The sequence below is a fragment of the Hyla sarda genome, unplaced genomic scaffold (genome assembly GCF_029499605.1).
Source record: "Hyla sarda isolate aHylSar1 unplaced genomic scaffold, aHylSar1.hap1 scaffold_411, whole genome shotgun sequence".
In the NCBI taxonomy this organism is placed as follows: domain Eukaryota; kingdom Metazoa; phylum Chordata; class Amphibia; order Anura; family Hylidae; genus Hyla; species Hyla sarda.
The window spans coordinates 220,448-242,046 of record NW_026610426.1 but is presented as its reverse complement, the minus strand read 5'-3'; the positions used below and the strand labels follow the sequence as shown (position 1 = coordinate 242,046).

The window sequence follows — 21,599 nt, the reverse complement described above, 5'->3', positions numbered from 1 at the left end:
ATAAACAAAATTCAGATTTAGTATAATTTACATAGGTGCCTTTGTGTTTTGGTTGTCTTTAAGTGTCAAAGAGTGTAATCCCACAATGTATACCTTCAATGACCTAGTGTAAAAAACTCATGGGAAAACAATGGATTTAGAGAGTGTGGCTAATATATGCATTGCACATCTCAATTTAAAATAATCAGGCAACTTAGGATCTGAAACTGTCTTTACAATTCCACAGAATTCCTCAATGCCTCTGAATATTGAGGACCTTGTGCTTGATCAACACCTTGAGGGCAAATGCCCTGTCTGTGGACCCCGCAAACAACAACCGAGATTGGGAAGTGTCTGAAAATACCAAAGCTTGTAACATCTACCGTAACTTTGTAGAAAAATGAAAAAACTTTAGTATACTTGCACCACAGATTTTGACCTGATCAGAACTATTTCCCAAAAGTAGATACAATTCTCACCGAAATTCTTTCCCATTATATGACTGCACCACAAAATAAGCAACTCTGGACAGAAGCACTAAAATTCCTGAACTGATAACCACAAACATGCCTTCCTTTTTTAGAAACTAAGGTTTAACCCTTCATTTATGACAGCAGCTTCCAGCAAAAATATAGCACAAATGTCCAGATCATAAAACAGTGGAATCTTTTCTGCTAACTCCTCTTTGGCAAGTAAACACATTTTAAGGCTAAACAAATGTTCTAATAAAGTTAGAAAAACATATTAACTCAAAAGAGAAAAGGCTTCATAGGATAAAACAACTGTACAAAAAGCACACTGTAATTCCCCAATAGCATAAAGAATGTATGACTGTAACCTTAATCAAATCCTACAAACTATTTAAAAAAAAAACTCTTCTGTTGCAATAATAAATGCCTGAAATAGTAGGAGAAAAAATTATAAAGAGAGTTATAACCAACCCACACAATATTCCCCATTGAAACTTGAGAATTAGCCCCATAAGGACAAAGGCCATTTTGGTCTTAAGGGCAATTTAATTTTTTGCATTTTAGTTTTTTCTTCCTCGTCCTTTAAGAGCCATACCTCTTTTTTATTTTTCCATCCATAGACCCATATGAGGGTTTGTTTTTTGGGCAACCAACTGTACTTTGTAATAACCACTTTAATTTTACCATAAAATGTTTGTCGCTACCAAACCAATTTTTACCCAGTGCACTTTACTGTAAAACTAACATTATCTTTTTTCTGTGGATCCATATAATTCACGATATGGGATCATTAACATTATATTTTAATAGCTCAGACATTTCGGTAAGTGGCAATACCAAATATTTTTTTTTTCGATTGCTTTTATTGTTCAGTCCTATGCATTGACATAGCACTGATCATTAATATCGGTGATCCACTTATATAACCTGCCAGAAGACAGACCATACAAGTTTATCCCGGAGAGTGGCATGGAGCATGTAAGGTGGCCTCCGGCCATCATTTATACTCATTGGACCTTCGTGATTGTGCTTTAGATGGTCCGATGAGTATAGCTAATTATTGATCATGGCATCTAAAGGGTTTATGGCGGGCATGATCATTAGCTCCTGCGTTCACTTCATAATCTGAATGCTGCTCAGGACATAAATTTACATCCTGTGCACTAAGTATCAGGCAGCCAGGGTGTTCTCTAGGAGTTAAGAAACCTAGACTAAAAAAAAAAACCTAAGGACTAAAAGAGACAAAACAATAAAAAGATAGAGAGGGACATGTAGGGGTATGGAGAAAAATGGTCGCCCACAATCACCCAAGGTCATCATGCCTGCCAGGTGCAAAAGCACTGAAGAAAAACCCTAGAATCAACAATGCCGTACCTCTGTGCTCACATCTGATAATTTAGAGCTCCACAATCTTATGATAAGGAAGAAGTGGTACCAGGAGGACCATGTGTTATTAAAGAAGTTTTCTCAGTCCGGTAAGGCTAATATTTAGTTAACCATTATCCAGAAAAAAATGTTATTACTAGTCAGTACTAACTCGGGAGTCTTTTCCAGGAATTAGCAAACACAATGAGATCCATGTATGAGTACTATTCAAGATTTCTTAGATTCACAACCTGGCAGAGCCTCCCAAAAGATAATTTATATAAGTTACTATTTGAGATCATACCATATGTGGAGGAATGATCCCCCCACCACCACAACCTCTAAGGCATGTTAGATATAGAAGAACCTCTGAAGTCAAATATCAGAATATGAAAAAATGATTAACGTCCTTGTGCTCTGGTACTTAACGCACCAGGATGTACATTTCCGTCCTGTCCATGACCGCGAGCACCGGAGTGGTGCTTGTGTCATGCACGGCATGTCCCGGCTGCTATCAGCCAGTCCCTCAGTAATGGTGAACATCAGCGATCGTGCTGATGTGCACCATTAACCCATCAGATGCCAGGAAAGGTTAAAGGACGTTAACATGTATAGTTTGTAAGAAAGAAGAGACAGAGGGGATATGATAGAAACTTTTAAATACATAAAGGGAATCAACAGGATAAAGGAGGAAAGCATATTTAAAAGAAGAAAAGCTACCACAAGAGGACAAGTATTACTTTACTGAGCGAGTATTGGATGTATGGAATAGCCTTCCTGCAGTAGTGGTAGCTGCAAATACAGTGGAGTTTAAACATGCATGGGATAAGCATAATGCTATCCTTCATATAAGATAGAGATAGGCATAAGGCTATCCTTCATATAAGATAGGGCCAGGGACTATTGATAGGATTCAGATTATTGGGCAGACCAGATGGGCCAAATGGTTCTTATCTGTCGACACATTCTGTGTTTCTATGCCGTGATCAATACAGATCACGGCATCTGCGGCAGTGTGGGGATCCGATCATCCATAATGGTGGCCGGAGGTCCACTCACCTGCCTCGGTCCGTCTCCAGGGGTCTTCTGCTCTGGTCCGAGATCGAGCAGACCAAAGCAGAAGATCGCCGATAATACTGATCAGTGCTATGCCCTATGCATAGCACTGAACAGTATTAGCAATCAAATGATTGCTATAAACAGTCCCCTATGGAGACTATTAGGGTATGTTCACACGTACGCAGATTTGATGCACAGAATTTGATGCACAGGATTTTCTGCTCCAGATTTCAATGTAAACTAAATGACTGAGCACAGCTTCTAATCGGCAGTTACAATTCCTGCACATCAAATCTGTGCAGGATCCTGTACATGTGAACGTACCCTTGAATTGTAAAGATTCTCTCCCATTTTTGAAGAATCATGGGACAAAACATTCTCTATCCCATCCAAAGTTTCGCACTGTATGTCTCACTTAGAATCCTCCTGTAAATTGTTGTATCGATGGTACCTCACCTCGGTAATGATGGCAAAGTTTAACACTAGAAACTCCCCACAATGTTGGCATTGTAATACAGGGAACGTTCATTGAAGGGGTACTCCGGTGGAAAACCTTCTTTTTTTTTTTAAATCAACTGGTGCCAGAAAGTTAAACAGATTTGTAAATTACTTCTATTAAAAAATCTTAATCCTTCCAGTTCTTATTAGCTGCTGAATACTATAGAGGAAATTCTTTTCTTTTTGGAACACAATGCTTTCTGCAGACATCACGAGCACAGTGCTCTCTGCTGACATCTCTGTCCATTTTAGGAACTGTCCAGAGCAGCATATGCTTGCTATGGGGATTTTCTCCTACTCTGGACAGTTCTTAAAATGGACAGAGAGAGATATCAGCAGAGAGCACTGTGCTCGTGATGTCAGCAGAAAGCTCTGTGTTCCAAAACAAAAATCCATTTCCTCTGTAGTATTCATCAGCTAATAAGTACTGGAAGAATTAAGATTTTTTAATAGAAGTAATTTACAAATATGTTTAACTTTCTGGCTCCAGTTGATTTAAAAAAAAAATTAAATGTTTTCCACCGGAGTGCCCCTTTAACCCCTTAAGGACTCAGGGTTTTTCAGTTTTTGCACTTTAGTTTTTTCCTCCATACCTTTTAAAAATCATAACCCTTTCAATTTTCCACTTAAAATCCATATTATGGCTTATTTTTTGCGTCACCAATTCTACTTTGCAGTGACATTAGTCATTTTACCCAAAAATTCACAGCGAAACGGAAAAAAAAAATCATTGTGCAACAAAATCGAAGAAAAAATGCCATTTTGTAATTTTTGTGGGCTTCCGTTTCTACGCAGTACATATTTAGGAAAAATTACATCTTATCATTATTCTGTAGGTCCATACGGTTAAAATGATACCCTACTTATATAGGTTTGATTTTGTCGCACTTCTGGAAAAAATCATAACTACATGCAGGAAAATTTATACGTTTCAAAATGTCATCTTCTGACCCCTATAACTTTTTTATTTTTCCACATACAGGGCGGTATGAAGACTCATTTTTTGCGCCGTGATCTGAAGTTTTTATCGGTATGATTTTTGTTTTGATCGGACTTTTTGATAACTTTTTATTAATTTTTTAATGGTATAAAAAGAGACCAAAATACGCTTTTTTGGACTTTGGAATTTTTTTGCGCGCACGCCATTGACCGTGCGGTTTAATTAATGATATATTTTTATAGTTCGGACATTTACGCACGCGGCGATACCACATATGTTTATTTTTATTTACACTGTTTTATTTTTTTATGGGAAAAGGGGGGTGATTCAAACTTTTATTAGGGAAGGGGTTAAATGACCTTTATTAACACTTTTTTGTAACTTTTTTTTTGCAGTGTTATAGCTCCCATAGGGACCTATAACACTGCACACATTGATCTCCTATGCTGATCACTGGCGTGTATTAACACGCCTGTGATCAGCATTATCGGCGCTTGACTGCTCCTGTCTGGATCTCAGGCACGGAGTAGTCATTCGTCGATCGGACACCGAGGAGGCAGGTAAGAGCCCTCCCGGTGTCCTGTAAGCTGTTCGGGACGCCACGATTTCACCGCGGCGGTCCCGAACAGCCCGACTGACTAGCCGGGATAGTTTCACTTTCGCTTTAGAAGCGGCGGTCAGCTTTGACCGCTGCTTCTAAAGGGTTAATACCGCACATTGCCGCGATCGGCGATGTGTGGTATTAGCCACGGGTTCCGGCTGTTGATGAGCGCCGGTACCAACGCGATGTGATGCGGGGTCGCAGCGCGACCCTGCTTCATATGGCGGGAGCCGGCGCAGGACGTAAATATACGTCCTGCGTCGTTAAGGGGTTAAAGGGGTACTCCGGCCTTACCTTTTTTGGGGGTTTCTGGTTGGTTTGTGTCTGGTTTATGGTATTGTGGCTTTGCTGTTTTTCCTGGGCTTTTAATTTTATGTGTACACTTACTTAATTATGGTGGCGGAAGTGTTGTAGTCCCGGTAGTTTGGCCGTGGTGGCGACCACGTTGTTCTCGTCATCCCGTGGCCATGTTGCGTTTGTGACGTGTTGTTTGTTCGCCTCCGAGTCGACTTCAGGACGCGCCCATCTCATGAATATTCATTGTGTGTTTGTGAGTGACTCCTCCCAGGGTATTGGCCTTCCCCGTTTTGAGCTTTGGATTGGTTGAAGTGTTGTCCAATCCCTGTTTTAGTTGCTGCCACGTGATGTGTGTTTGTTTACATCCTGTCTTTTCAGATTGCCTGGCAGTGTGTGGTTTGGTTGCATTACATTTTTTTTTTCTAACATCTGGTTTGCGCATGCGCATTTTCCCCTTCGATGCTGCCGGTGATGTAAAGTGATGTAAATCCAGCATAATATAGACAAATTCCGAAAATCCGGTGATAACAAAGAACTTACCATTCTGCGTGAGGTAAAAACGTTGCAGGAAGAAAAACAGCTGCACGGCACCCAGCTGCGGACCAAAACCAAGTACGTGAAGAAGGGGAGTGGCCAAACGGAAGCTAAGGCAACGTCATTGGCCAGTGCAGCAAACACACAAGAACTAACATGCTACGCTACACCGAAGGTCCTCCAGGATAGGCAACCAATGAGAAGTGGCAGGGGCGGATGCAGGGGGGGGGGAAGGGGCGGATGCAGGGGGGGGGGACTAACCTATTAAGTCACAGAAAAGGCAGGAACTTTACAGGGGAAAGGGGAGGAGACAAAACTTTAATTATAAAAAAAAAAAAGACCGCGGACCATGCTAAAGCTCATGGGAAATGAAGTACCACAAGGCAAAATGACAGGAAGTCATGGCGAAAATCAAAAGCGTGAAACGCAAACCACAGACCATGAGAGCACCAAACAGCGCAGCAGACGCAACATACATTAAAAGTCAGGTAAGCATGCTGTACAGTTTAAAAAGTAAAAAAAACGAGATTAACGCCAGAGTACCCCTTTAACCCCATTTGGGCCTTAAGGACTCAATTTTAATTTTACGTTTTCGTTTTATCCTCATCGCCTTCAAAAAAATCATAACTCTTTAATATTTTCCATGATAACTTACTTTTTTATTACTGTTGCGCTTAAAAAAAATGGCAAACTTTTTAACCAAATTAGTACGTTTAAAATCCCCCTATTTTGAAGACCTATAACTTTTTCATTTTTTGGTATAAGCGGCGGTATGAGGGCTCTTTTTTTACACTGTCATCTGTACTTTTCATAGATACCATATTTGCTTATATAAAACTTTTAATAAATTTTTTATAAATTGGAATAAAATGTTATTAAAAAAAACAGCTATTTTGGCCTGCTTTTTTGTTTAGTTTTTTTTACGTTCACGCCGTTCACCGTACGGTATCATTAACATTTCAATAGTTCGGATATTAATGCACGCGGCGATACCAAATATGTATATAAAATATATTTTTTACACTTTTTGGGGGTGAAATAGGGAAAATGGGACAATTTACGTTTTTATTGGGGACGGGTTTTAATTTTATTTTTTTCACATTTTTTTAATTTTTTCGTTTTCATGGACCACTGTTCCAAAAATCTGTCAGACAACTGTGGGGCGTAAATGCTCACTGCACCCCTTATTACATTCCGTGAGGGATGTAGTTTGCAAAATGGGGTCACATGTGGCAGAATGGGTCCATTGTTCTGGCACCAGGGGGGCTTTGTAAACACATGTGGCCTTCAATTTATTTTTTTTTTTTACACTAACAGGCTGGTGTAGCGCCCAACTTTTCCTTTTCATAAGGGGTAAAAGGAGAAAAAGCCACCCAATATTTGTAGTGCAATTTCTCCCGAGTACGGAAATACCCCATATGTGGCTCTAAACTGTTTCCTTGAAATACGACAGGGCTCCGAAGTGGGAGAGCGCGATGTGCATTTGAGGACTAAATTAGGGATTGCATAGGGGTGGACATATGGGTATTCTACGCCAGTGATTCCCAAACAGGGTGCCTCCAGCTGTTGCTAAACTCCCAGCATTCCCGGACAGTCAGTGGCTGTCCGGAAATGCTGGGAGTTGTTGTTTTGCAACAGCTGGAGGCTCCGTATTGGAAACACTGCCGTACAATACTTTTTCATTTTTATTGGGGGGAAAGTGTAAGTTGTGTATATATGTAGTGTTTTACCCTTTATTATGTGTTAGTGTAGTGTAGTGCAGTGTTTTTAGGGTACATTCGCACTGGTGGGCGTTTATGGGGAGTTTCCCGCTAGGAGTTTGCGCTGCGGCGAAAAATTTGCCGCAGCTCAAACTTGAAGCAGGAAACTTACTGTAAACCCGCCTGTGTGAATGTACCCTGTACATTCATATGGGGGGGGGGGGGGCAAACCTCCAGCTGTTTAAAAACTACAACTCCCAGCATGTACTGACAGACCGTGCATGCTGGGAGTTGTACTTTTGCAACAGCTGGAGGCATACTGGTTGGAAAACCTTCAGTTAGGTTCTGTTACCTAACTCAATATTTTCCAACCAGTGTGCCTCCAGCTGTTGCAAAACTACAACTCCCAGCATGTACTGATCGCCAAAGGGCATGCTGGGAGATGTAGTTATGCAACAGCTGGAGGTACCAACTACAACTCCCAGCATGCCGAGACAGCTGTTTGGTCATGCTGAGATTTGCAGTTTTGCAACATCTGGAGGGCTACAGTTTAGAGACCACTGCACAGTGATCTCAAAACTGTGGCCCTCCAGATGTTGCAAAACTACAAATCCCAGCATGCCCAGACAGCAGACTGCTGTGTGGGCATGCTAGGAGTTGTAGTTTTCCAAGATCTAGAGGGCCACAGTTTAGAGATCACTGCACAGTGATATCCAAACTGTGACCCTCCAGCTGTTGCAAAACTACAAATTCCAACATCCCCAAACAGCTGTCTGGGAGTTGTAGTTTTGCAACATCTGGAGGGCTACAGTTTACAGACCACTGTATAGTGGTCTCAAACTGTAGTCCTCCAGATGTTGCTAGGCAACTCACCGGCTTCCGTATGATCCAGGGAGCCGCATCACCGTCCTCTGCTGCCACCGATCCCCGCCGCTGATCGTCTCCTCCGCCGCGGTAAGTGGACCTCGGCTCCGGTCCCCGACGGTTTCCCCGTTCCGCCCCGCCTATTGTGGGTGGGCAGAATGGGGAAACCGAAAGTTAACCCCCCCCCTCGCCTCCGATCTGCTATTGGTCATGGCTTATAGACGACCAATAGCAGGGATAGGAGGGGTGGCACCCCTGCCACCTCACTCCTATCCCTTCAGGGGGATCATGGGTGTCTTGGACAACCCCGATCCCCCTTATTTTCCGGGTCATCGGATCACCATAGACCCGTATGACCCGGAATCGCAAGTGTGAATTCACTTGCGATTTGCGCCGATCGCCGGCATGGGGAGGGGGCTGATGACCCCCCTGGGCATCGATATCAGCAGTCACCCCGGTCCGGTCCCCGCCCGATGCGCGGCAGGGACTGAAATTCCCACGGATGTACGCGTACGTCCTTGGTCCTTAACTACCAGGATGCTTAGACATACGCGTATGTCCATGGTCCTTAAGGGGTTAAAAAGTCAGTTCAACATATGTCTTGAAACCTAGAATAGCTGCATTCCAGCATGGTTGTACTGTTGCGTGTTGCATGCAGTGTTTTTTTGATCTGGCAACTATCCTAGATCATCCATAGGTTTGGCATTATGCACTTTTTAAAGGGGTACTCTGGCCCTAAGACATCTTATCCCCTCCCTATCCAAAGGATAGGCGATGAGATGCCTGATCGTGGGGGTCCCGCCACCCGAGACACCTGCAATCTTTCAAGCAGCACCCCGTTATCATCAGCCTCCAGAGTGAACATCGCTCCGGGTCTGATGAATCACGATCATGGGGCCGGAGTATCATGACATCACGGCTCCGCCCCCGCATGACGTCACGATACTCCCACCCCGTGATCGTGATTCATCAGACCTGGAGCGATGTTCACTCCAAAGGCTGATGATAGCGGGGTGCTGCATTAAGGTATCTTATCCCCTATCCATTGGATAGGGGATAAGATGTCTTAGGGCCGTAGTACCCCTTTATGCTATAGAGAACCAAATGGGATGTTGGGCACCAGGGATTCAGCTTGTTGTATCTGGATTTTCAATCTTGGACAGCTCTGGATGTACAAGAACCTTAGACTTTATTCTTAATCAGGCTGTTTGTTGGGTGATTTGTTTAGACACAAAAAGCCCACGATCTTTCAAAGCTTAGGGGCCACTGCTGAAAGTGGATTGTTTTTGCATGGTTCATTAATATATACCGGATCCATTTGTAGAAATCTTTGGCTAAACATCTTAATAACTGATGAGAAGCACATATGTTGTTAGTTGAACCATATGTATGTACTCTTGGTGATCTTTTAAGACTGCATACAATTGTAGCAAACTCTCAGCTCTCACAGAAGTATTAGGTCTAAAAGGATTTTCAGCCTCTAGATGTAAACACAAAGGGCCACATTCATTCAAATGTATGATGAATTTTAAAGGTTATTTCTATCTTGAACATTTATGGCATATTCATAGGATATGCCACAAATGTTATGGCTGCTAAGGTACTTAAATACAACACCCACTATACTTAAACTGTGTAAATCTCATTTAAGTTATTTAATCCCATCCAGTGACAGAAACCATGCTATAATGGGCCAGGGGGTTGTCTATCTCAACATCTATCAGACATTCGTGGCATATTCTGTGGATGCCATAAATGTCCAGATGGAAATACCACTAGAGAGAGAGAGAGAGAGAGAGAGAGAGAGAGAGAGAGAGAGAGAGAGAGAGAGAGAGAGAGAGAGAGAGAGAGAGAGATGATAGAGAGAGAGAGATGAGAGAGAGAGAGAGAGAGAGAGAGAGAGAGAGAGACTAGAAATTTGGAAAAGGAAGCAGCACTCATCCACAGTACTTAAAATATATTCTTATGAAAAATCCTTTATCATGGATGCAGACATTCAGAGCTATGGCCATTTTGCATCTTTACCTATGCTTCAACTTGGCCCATATGACCAGAGGCCTACAGGGGTTCCATCCTATTTGACTTACTTTACCACTACAGCTAAAAATCGACATATGTACCGTACCACCTTTAAGGCAGAGAATTGAAGAAGGGAACAGGCAAGGATTGAGTTACTGAGCTCCAACTGTCTGTGCATGGGCGCTTACGAAATATCTGCTTTATAAATATAAGTACACACAGAAAGGAGTTCTGAGAAAGGAAGAACCTAGGAAGGCCGGCCAGTTACATCACTCATTTTATGTCGCACACAGTGCATATGTGCTCACAAAATATGTGTCTAATAGACATCCATATATAAATATGCACACAGGAAGCTATACAAAGGAGGCGTTCAGAAGAAAGAGCAAGCTCATCAGCTCCTCCTCTCTCTTCACCGCACACAATGTAGCTCCATGTATATATGTGCTATGTATAAATTATTAAATATGTGCAGAGAGCTCTGGGAAAGGAGGGACTAGTCATCTCCTCTGTTTAGTTCACACAATCCAGCCACATATGTATTTGAGTTTACATAATGGATGTCTTCTAGACATTTCCAAGTTCACTCAGGGAGTTCTAGGAATTCGAGAGGCAAACTAAGCTTGTCATCTTTTCTACTTCGTTTACCTCACACAGCCTAGCTAAGTATATATCATGCAGTATATGTGCTATCTAGTTATGAACACATTACTATGTTCTAGGAAAGGAGAATCTCTGAACTTGTCATCCCCTCCTGTTTATTACATACAATGGTAGCCCTTAGCAGTGGTTCAATTTAAAAGATGAAAGACGAAATGAGGTAAAGAAATTGGTTCAGCAGAGGCGCTACACAACTGTAGCCATGAAGAGAAGACTTGAGCACCACAGGACAAAATAACATCCACCACCAGTGACCCAGAACTGAGCATAATCGACTCCTGGGAACTATAAGTGGACCTGAGGAAGGCATTAGGGTATGCCGAAACGCATTGTCCCGAATTCTATCAATAAGTTATTTTATCCTGTGCTGCTCGAGTCTTCTCTTCATGGCTACAGTTGTGCAGCACCTCTGCTGAACCGATTTCTTTACCTCATTTTGTCCTTCGTCTTTTAGATTGAACCACTGCTCAGGGCTACCATTGGATGAAATAAACAGGAGCGGATGACAAGTTCAGAGATTCTCCTTTCCTAGAGGTTTCTTTACCTCATATCGTCCTTCGCCTATCTCCATCAGTCACCACTACTGGTGTCCCATACCCTTAAGAGAGCAGCAGCCAACTATTGCATTCACCTTTACTTACACCACTTGCTGCCAACTTCGGTGCAGCTTCCAAAAAAGGTCGGTATATCACCTGGGTGTGGTGAAGGGTAAACACCAGCGGATACACCTCATCAGGGAGCGCCCCCTGTATATTTTTATCTCTTCATTTAAGCTTTCAATCTAAAAGAGTGTCTCTAGAACCGTAGAGAGTTGTGCACCCATTTTTTATACACTCATTGGCCACTTTATTAGGTAAATCTTGCTAGTACTGGGTTGGACACTCTTTTGCATTCATTCTTCATGACATATGTTCTACAATAAGCTGGAAACATTCCTCAGAGATTTTGGTTCATATGGATTGAAATCTGGGACTGGTCCACTGATACAAGGCTGGCAAATTCTGACTCCGTCATCTGAATGTCACACCTGGAATCGAGACTGCTCAGACCAGGAGACATTCTTCCAGCCTTCCATTGTGTCATCTAGACGTGTATATATCACCCTGCATATGACTTCAGAGAGAACAGGGATGCAACAAGAAATGTGGTCTTGTCATCCTCTCAACTTCAATTATTGCATATAATAACAGACAACAGATAGATAGATAGATAGATAGATAGATAGATAGATAGATAGATAGTTCCACAGAAGAAGCAGCACATCCAAACAGGTATTAGAATGTAGATGGGTGCCAGCAGAGAACAGGCCGGATCACATTCTGTATACTTCAAGCCACAATGCAAAAGAGGATCCGCAGCACTCCAGATAAGGTGACATCAAACGTGCACTTTATTCACCCATGTTTTAGGATACAACATTTCAATGGCCTCTCACCCCTAATGCTTGGGAAAGATGGCGAGAAGCCATTGAAATGCTGTATCCTGAAACATGGGTGAATAAAGTGCACGTTTGATGTCACCTTATCTGGAGTGCTGCGGATCTTCTTTTGCATTGTAGATAGAGAGATACATTACCATGTGCCTGATTTCAGAACGAGGTATGAACTATCCCTGTCATTCTGTCAGCTGTTTACATCACACAGTTCTGCTCCATATGTATAAATGCCATTTAGACACGTATACATTAGCCGGTCTATGACTTTAGGGAATGTGATATTGTCATTTTCTCAGTGTCATTAACCACATACAAAAAGGGATAAAAGAGGAAAACCTTTCCTGTCATCCTATTTACATCATACAGTACAGACAGACACACAGGAATACATTACCCTGTGCATGACTTCAGGGAGAAGAAGGATGCAACAGGATAACTATGATAAATACATAGGAGATAGATATACATTACTCTGTGCATGACTTCAGTGAGAAGAAGGATGCAACAGGATAACTATGATAAATACATAGGAGATAGATATACGATACTCTGTGCATGACTTCAGTGAGGAGAAGGATGCAACAGGATAACTATGATAAACACATAGGAGATAGATATACATTACTCTGTGCATGACTTCAGTGAGAAGAAGGATGCAACAGGATAACTATGATAAATACATAGGAGATAGATATACGTTACTCTGTGCATGACTTCAGGGAGAAGATGGATGCAACAGGATAACTATGATAAATACATAGGAGATAGATATACATTACCCTGTGCATGACTTCAGGGAGAAGAAGGATGCAACAGGATAACTATGATAAATACATAGGAGATAGATATACATTACCCTGTGCATGACTTCAGGGAGAAGATGGATGCAACAGGATAACTATGATAAATACATAGGAGATAGATATACATTACCCTGTGCATGACTTCAGGGAGAAGAAGGATGCAACAGGATAACTATGATAAATACATAGGAGATAGATATACATTACCCTGTGCATGACTTCAGGGAGAAGAAGGATGCAACAGGATAACTATGATAAATAGATAGGATAGATATACATTACCCTGTGCATGACTTCAGGGAGAAGAAGGATGCAACAGGATAACTATGATAAATACATAGGAGATAGATATACGTTACTCTGTGCATGACTTCAGTGACAAGAGGGATACAAGAGGAAACAGTCCCTATCATCCCTTCAGCTGCTTATATCAGTACAGATCTCTGAGTAGATATGTTATACAGACCTGTACACACCTGGGTATAGTAAGAAGAGGAATGCCAACAGCCTATATACCATGTTGTTCTCTCTGGCCACTGTGTAGCTATGTCATACAGACCTGTACACACCTGGGTATAGTAAGAAGAGGAATGCCAACAGCCTATATACCATGTTGTTCTCTCTGGCCACTGTGTAGATATGTCATACAGACCTGTACACACCTGGGTATAGTAAGAAGAGGAATGCCAACAGCCTATATACCATGTTGTTCTCTCTGGCCACTGTGTAGATATGTCATACAGACCTGTACACACCTGGGTATAGTAAGAAGAGGAATGCCAACAGCCTATATACCATGTTGTTCTCTCTGGCCACTGTGTAGATATGTCATACAGACGTTTACACATTTCCATGTTTATGGGTATAGTAAGAGGGATAACAACAGCCTATAACCATGGTGCTATCCTCTAAGCTACCTTTACAGCAAAGTATAAAAGCTTACACTAGATATGCCTACACTACATTATTAACCCCTTAACGACGCTGAAGTAAATGTACGTCCTGGTGAGGTGGTACTTAACACACCAGGACGTACATTTACATCCTATACATGACCGTGAGCATCGGAACAATGCTCGGGTCATGCGCGGCAGGTCCCAGCTGCTGATAGGAGCCAGGGACCCGCCCGTAATGGCCGACATCCACAATCGCGCGGATGTCCTTCATTAACCCCTCAGATGCCGTGATCAATACAGATCACGGAATCTGCGGCAGTGCAGTCACTAAAACACTAAAATGGATGATCAGATCGCCCGCAGCACTGCCACGGCGATCCGATCATCCAATATGGCGGACGGAGGTCCCCTTACCTGCCTCCGCTGCCTTCCATGGGTCTTCTGCTCTGGTCTTAGATCGAGACCTGAGCAGAAGCTAGCCAATAACACTGATCAGTGCTATGCCTTATGCATAGCACTGAACAGTATTAGTAATCGAATGATTGCTATAAATAGTTCCCTATGGGGACTATTAAAGTGTAAAAATAAAAGAAAAAAAAGTGAAAAACAAAAGTAAAAAAAATTAGTAAAATCCCCTCCTAATAAAAATGTTAATTATCAGTTTTTCCACATTTTACCCCCAAAAAGTGTAAAAAAACATTTTTTAATAAACATATTTGGAACGCCGTGTGTGTAAATATCCGAAGTATTAAAATATAATGTTAATTATCTCATACGGTGAACGGCGTGAATGTAAAAATAAAAAGTCCAAATAAAATTGATAAAACATGTATTAAAAGTTTTATATATGCAAATGTGGAATAAAAAAAAAAAAATTACAGATCACGGCACAAAAAATTAGCCCTCATATGAAAAAGTTATATCAGCAAAATAGAGGGATTTTAAACGCACTAATTTGGTTAAAAAGTTTAAAAATTTGGTTAAAAAAAGTTTTTTTTAAGCAATATAATAATAGAAAAGTATGTAATCATGGGTATCATTTTAATCGTATTGACCCACAGAATAAAGGAAACAGGTCTATTGTACCGTAAAGTGTACAGCATGAAAACAAAACCTTCCACATTTAGCAAAATTAGTTTTCTTATGAATTTCTCCACACAAATAGTATTTTTTTGATTGTGCCATACATTTATGGTAAAATTAGTGATGTCATTACAAAGGACAACTGGTCATGCAAAAAACAAGCCCCATTCTAGTCTGTGGATGAAAATATAAGAGAGTTGTGATTTTTAGAAGGCGAGGAGGAAAAAACTAAAACGTAAAAATATAATAGTTTGAGTCCTTAAGGCCTAAATGGGCTGAGTGCTAAAGGGGTTAAACGCCTATAAGAAGCTATGGGAAAGAAGAAAGCTGCGCTGGCCATCGCCTATTTCCTTCATCTTGCATATGAAGTAAGGTTGTATAATACATGCCTCCTGGAGATATACACAGCGCCATGTGCACACGGACCGCTCTGGGACAGGAGGGGCTCTGCGGCTCCTCCTCTCTGTTTACATCAGGGCTGAATTTTATCTGCGCAACATGAGCTGGAATGCGGACATGAAGCCGTGTTCAGTACTGCGAGCAAAAGCTTTCTCACACAGGACCGAACCCACAGCTCTCCTCACACCACACACAGGACCGAACCCACAGCTCTCCTCATACCACACACAGGACCGAACCCACAGCTCTCCTCACACCACACACAGGACCGAAAACACAGCTCTCCTATTACACACAGGACCGAACCCACAGCTCTCCTCACACCACACACAGGACGGAAAACACTGCTCTCCTATTACACACAGGACCGAACCCACAGCTCTCCTCATACCACACACAGGACGGAAAACACTGCTCTCCTATTACACACAGGACCGAACCCACAGCTTCCACATCACACGCAGCACTGTAAACACAACGTGACGTCAAGAGCTCCATTCTAGCTGCGTATACGGGGGAGCTCCAGCACACGCCTCTCCAGATCCGCACACTACTACATCCTATATACCACCTGTACATCCTATATACCACTACTACATCCTATATACCACCTCTACATCTTATATACATCCTACATACCACCTCTGCATCCTATATACATCCTATATACCACCTCTACATCCTATATACATCCTATATACCACCTCTGCATCCTATTTACATCCTATATACCACCTCGACATCCTATATACATCCTATAAACCACCTCTGTGTCCTATATACATCCTATATACCACATCTACATCCTATATACCACTACTACATCCTATATACCACTACTACATCCTATATACCACCTCTACATCCTATATACCACTACTACATCCTATATACATCCTATATAGCACCTCTACATCCTATATACCACTACTACATCCTATATACCACCTCTACATCCTATATACATCCTATAAACCACCTCTACATCCTATATACCACTACTACATCCTATATACCACCACTATAGTTGGGCACACAGCATCTGTAAACATGAAGTGACGTCCAGAGCTTCATTCTAGCTGCGTATATGGGGGAGCTCCAGATCACCACATTGTAGAGTCCCCTGCCGCCCACACTACTACAGTGTATACCACTACTATATCCTGCTGCTATATTCTATATACTACTCCTACATCCCCACTATATCCTATATACCACTCCTATATCACCACCATATACCATTCCTGCATCCCTACTATATCCTATATACCACTCCTACACCACCACTATATCCTATAAACCACTCCTATATCACCACCACTATATCCTATATACCACTCCTACATCCCCACTATATCCTATATACCACTCCTATATCACCACCACTATATCCTATATACCACTCCTATATCACCACCACTATATCCTATATACCACTCCTATATCACCACCACTATATCCTATATACCACTCCTATATCACCACCATATACCTTTCCTACATCACCGCTTTATCCCACGCCTACATCCTATATATGAATCCTACATCACCACTATATCCTATATACCACTCCTACATCCCCACTATATCCTATATACTACTCCTACATCACCACTATATCCTATATACCACTCCTACATCCCCACTATATCCTATATACTACTCCTACATCACCACTATATCCTATATACCACTCCTACATCCCCACTATATCCTATATACTACTCCTACATCACCACTATATCCTATATACCACTCCTATATCACCACTATATTCTATATACCTCTCCTATATCACCACTATATCCTATATACCACTCCTACATCCCCACTATATCCTATATACCACTCCTACATCACTATCCTATATACCACTCCTATATCACCACTATATTCTATATACCACTCCTACATCCCCACTATATCCTATATACCACTCCTACATCCCCACTATATTCTATATACCACTCCTACATCCCCCACTATATCCTATATACCACTCATACATCCCCACTATATCCTATATACCTCCTATATACCATTCCTACATCCCTACTATATCCTATATACCACTCCTATATCACCACTATATTCTATATACCTCTCCTATATTCCCACTATATTCTATATACCTCTCCTATATCACCACTATATCCTATATACCACTCCTACATCCCCACTATATCCTATATACCACCATACACCACTCCTACATCCCCACTATATCCTATATACCACTCCTACATCCCCACTATATCCTATATACCACTCCTACATCCCCACTATATCCTATATACCACTCCTACATCCCCCTATATCCTATATACCACTCCTATATCCCCACTATATCCTATATACCACTCCTACATCACTATCCTATATACCACTCCTACATCCCCACTATATCCTATATACCACTCCTACATCCCCACTATATCCTATATACCACTCCTACATCCCCCTATATCCTATATACCACTCCTATATCCCCACTATATCCTATATACCACTCCTACATCACTATCCTATATACCACTCCTACATCCCCACTATATCCTATATACCACTCCTACACCCTCACTATATCCTATATACCACTCCTATATCCCCACTATATTCTATATACCACTCCTACATCCCCCACTATATCCTATATACCACCATATACCACTCCTACATCCCCCACTATATCCTATATACCACTCCTACACCCCCACTATATCCTATATACCACTCCTATATCCCCACTATATTCTATATACCACTCCTACATCCCCCACTATATCCTATATACCACTCCTACATCCCCCACTATATCCTATATACCACTCCTACATCCCCCTATATCCTATATACCACCAGAATACAACCATTAAACCCTACGTGCCCCCAATATACCCTTCCCACATCACTATCTGGGCACGGAGCGGCGCTGACCTTGTGTAGAGGAAAGCCCGGAGATAAGGGGCGTGTGCCCGCTGTGTAAACACCAAGTGGAAAGTTGCGCAAACCAAGAGCCGGAGCTGTCAGCGGTACCGCAGGAGTTGACTGACAGGTCTGTACTGTGGGTGTACGAGCCGTGCGGATACACTATACAATCCTATACTACATATATACATAGCCGCATATTGTACATATATCCTACAGCAGAGCAAACTCATGGACAACAAAAGGGGGGAGTGGCCGCACGCACAAGGCGCTCAGTCTGCATTATGCTCTGCGACTGCACACGGATGCCGCGTCCTAATGCCTGCATGCGACCCTTGTTATCATTACCTCCCCCATGATGTGGAGGCTGCCCTAACCACAGGAGAAAAGTGAGAAAAGCACAGGTAGGTGCCATGACTCACCATGAAGGAGAGGGTTGCCTCTTCTGTAGGGCTCACGATCCATCGTGCTCCCGATACCATGGCAGTGCCAGGCGATGTGCCCACCGGAGCAGAGGTGAGCAGTGCAGGTGGCTGCTCCTTCCTTCTCCATGTGTTGTGCTGGAAGTAGCTGCTCCTCCCTCCTCTATTCCTCTCAGTGCTGGATGTGGACGGTGCTGCTTCTCCCTCTGACACTGTGCGGCGCTGCACTTCTCGCCATCCCCGGGCGGGCGCACAGCTTGTCGCTGCAGTCAATGGGACTCTGCTCCGCGTCCTGTCACTTCTCTCTATTAAGCGATAGGGAAAGTTCTTCCCGTTCCCCGTGGAGTTGAATCTGTGTCCATCCATATAGTGTGGGGCTATGGTAGGGACGGAGTGCTGCTGAGCTGTCCTGTCGTCGCTGTAGCCTGTCCTCCTCTCTGCCTCCCTCTCTGATGTGGTTACATTATATCATGTCCATCATGTGACACCACAAGCTGCTCTCAATGGAAACTTAAAGGGGCCCCACGTGACTGCAGAAACAGCAAACAGGATACGCAGCAAACCCTGGCAGCATCAGCACCCTCCTCATCATCACCCCCAGGAACAGTCATCCCTGCATCATCATCCCACATCAGGAATCCTGCTCAGCATCACAACACACAAGGGCTGCTTCACCCTGCGATCATTGGCTACAGGGACGCGTATTGGGGATCTTTCCATGCAGTCAATAGGCTGTGTACTAGAACTGCATGACGTCAGGGACATGACTCAGCATTAGTTCTGACCTAAGAATAGCTTGGTTTAACACCTCAAGGACACAGCATGCTGGGAGTTGTAGTTTTGCAACATCTGGATGGGCACAGTTTGGAGACCAGTATACAGTGGTGTCCAAACTGTAGTGCTCCAGATGTCAATTCAAAGCATGCCGAGACTGTCCAGGCATGCTGGGAGTTGTAGTTCAGCAACATCTGGCCCTTCAGATGTTGCCGAACTACAACTCCCAGCATGCCTGGGAAGTCTGGGCATGCTTGGAGTTGAAGTCTTGCAACATCTGGAGGGCTACAGTTTGGAGACCAGTATACAGTGGTGTCCAAACTGTAGTGCTCCAGATGTCAATTCAAAGCATGCCGAGACTGTCCAGGCATGCTGGGAGTTGTAGTTCAGCAACATCTGGCCCTTCAGATGTTGCCGAACTACAACTCCCAGCATGCCTGGGAAGTCTGGGCATGCTTGGAGTTGAAGTCTTGCAACATCTGGAGGGCTACAGTTTGGAGACCACTACACAGTGGTCTCCAAACTGTTCTTCCCCAGTTGTTGCATAACTACAACTCCCAACATGTTCTTTGGCTGTCTGGGCATGCTGGGAGTTGTAGTATTGCAACAACTGGAGGCGCACTGGTTGGGAAACATTGTCTGTTTCCTAACTCAGTGTTTCCCAACCTATGTGCCTCCTGCTGTTGAAAAACTATAACTCCCAGCATGCACTGACAGACCATGCATGCTGGGAGTTGTAGCTTTGCAACAGCTGAAGGCACATGGGAACACTGAGTTAGGAAACAGACAGTGGTGCGGAAACACTGCAGTAGTCTGTTATCTAACTTAGTGTTTCCCAATCCCAACCAGTGTGCCTCCAGCTGTTGCATAACTACAACTCACAGTATGCATGGTCTGTCAGTGCATGCTGGGAGTTGTAGTTTTGCCCCCCACCAGGTACATTCACACAGACGGGGGTTTACAGCAAGTTTGTCGCTTCAAGTTTGAGATGCGGCAAATTTTCCGCTGCAGCATCAAACTCACTGTAAATCTCCGCCCGTTTGAATGTACCCTAAAAACAATACACTGCACTACACTACCTATGGCCTATGGGCCATAGCAGTAAGTCCCGGGACCGGAAGAGCGGTGGTCAGAACACCGAAGATGACGTGCTGGTGAGTGGTGACTTACCATACTCGTGTGTCCCCCTCACTGCTCTTCTCCGCTCTTCTCCTATGGGCGCACGCACAGGACGTCAGTGACGTCCCTGCGTGCGCTACCTCCCGGCAGCCCCTACGTTTTTAAAGTTAACGCAGGGCCGCAGAGAGGTAACCGGGGCATCCTTGTGTCCTGAAAAGATGCCCCAAATATGACGTGGGCCCCCTGCGGGCAACTACACCCCTCACGGAACGTAACAAGGGCTACAGTGAGCATTTACACCCCACAGGTGACTGACAGATTTTTGAAACAGTGGTCCGGGAAAATGAAGAATGTAATTTTTCATTTGCACAGCCCACTGTTACAAAAATCTTTCAAACGCCAGTGAGGTGTAAATGCTCACTGCACTCCTTGCTACTTTCCTTGAGGGGTGTAGTTTCTCAAATAGTATGCCATGTGGGGTGATTTTCGCTGTTCTGGTATCATAGGGGCTTCCTAAATGTGACATGCCCCCAAAAAACCATTTCAGCAACATTCGCTTTCCAAAAGCCCAATGCCGCTCCTTCCCTTTGAGCCCTCTAGTGCACCCGCAGATCACTTTACATCCACATATGAGGTACTTCATTACTCGAGACACATGGGGTTTCAAATTTTGGGGGACATTTTCACCTATTACTCCTTGTAAAAATGAAAAATTTGGGGTAACATCTGCATTTTAGTTTAAAAAAAAAACATT

The 21,599-nt window shown here is 43.0% G+C and overlaps 1 protein-coding gene across 5 annotated transcripts in view; it reads right to left on the bottom strand.

The window, feature by feature from the left end:
- LOC130333476 (uncharacterized) overlaps positions 1 to 19,719 on the bottom strand; it is a 43,145-nt gene extending 23,426 nt beyond the window's left edge. For all 5 annotated transcript variants that reach the window (XR_008875653.1, XM_056553846.1, XM_056553845.1 and 2 more), the window contains exon 1: positions 18,953 to 19,719. Coding sequence is in view for 4 of the 5 variants with exons in the window: in XM_056553846.1 (XP_056409821.1) it covers positions 18,953 to 19,318 (366 nt within the window). In the remaining variant the exon portion in view is untranslated. The remainder of the gene's footprint in view (positions 1 to 18,952) is intronic.
- Positions 19,720 to 21,599: the final 1,880 nt, after the last annotated feature.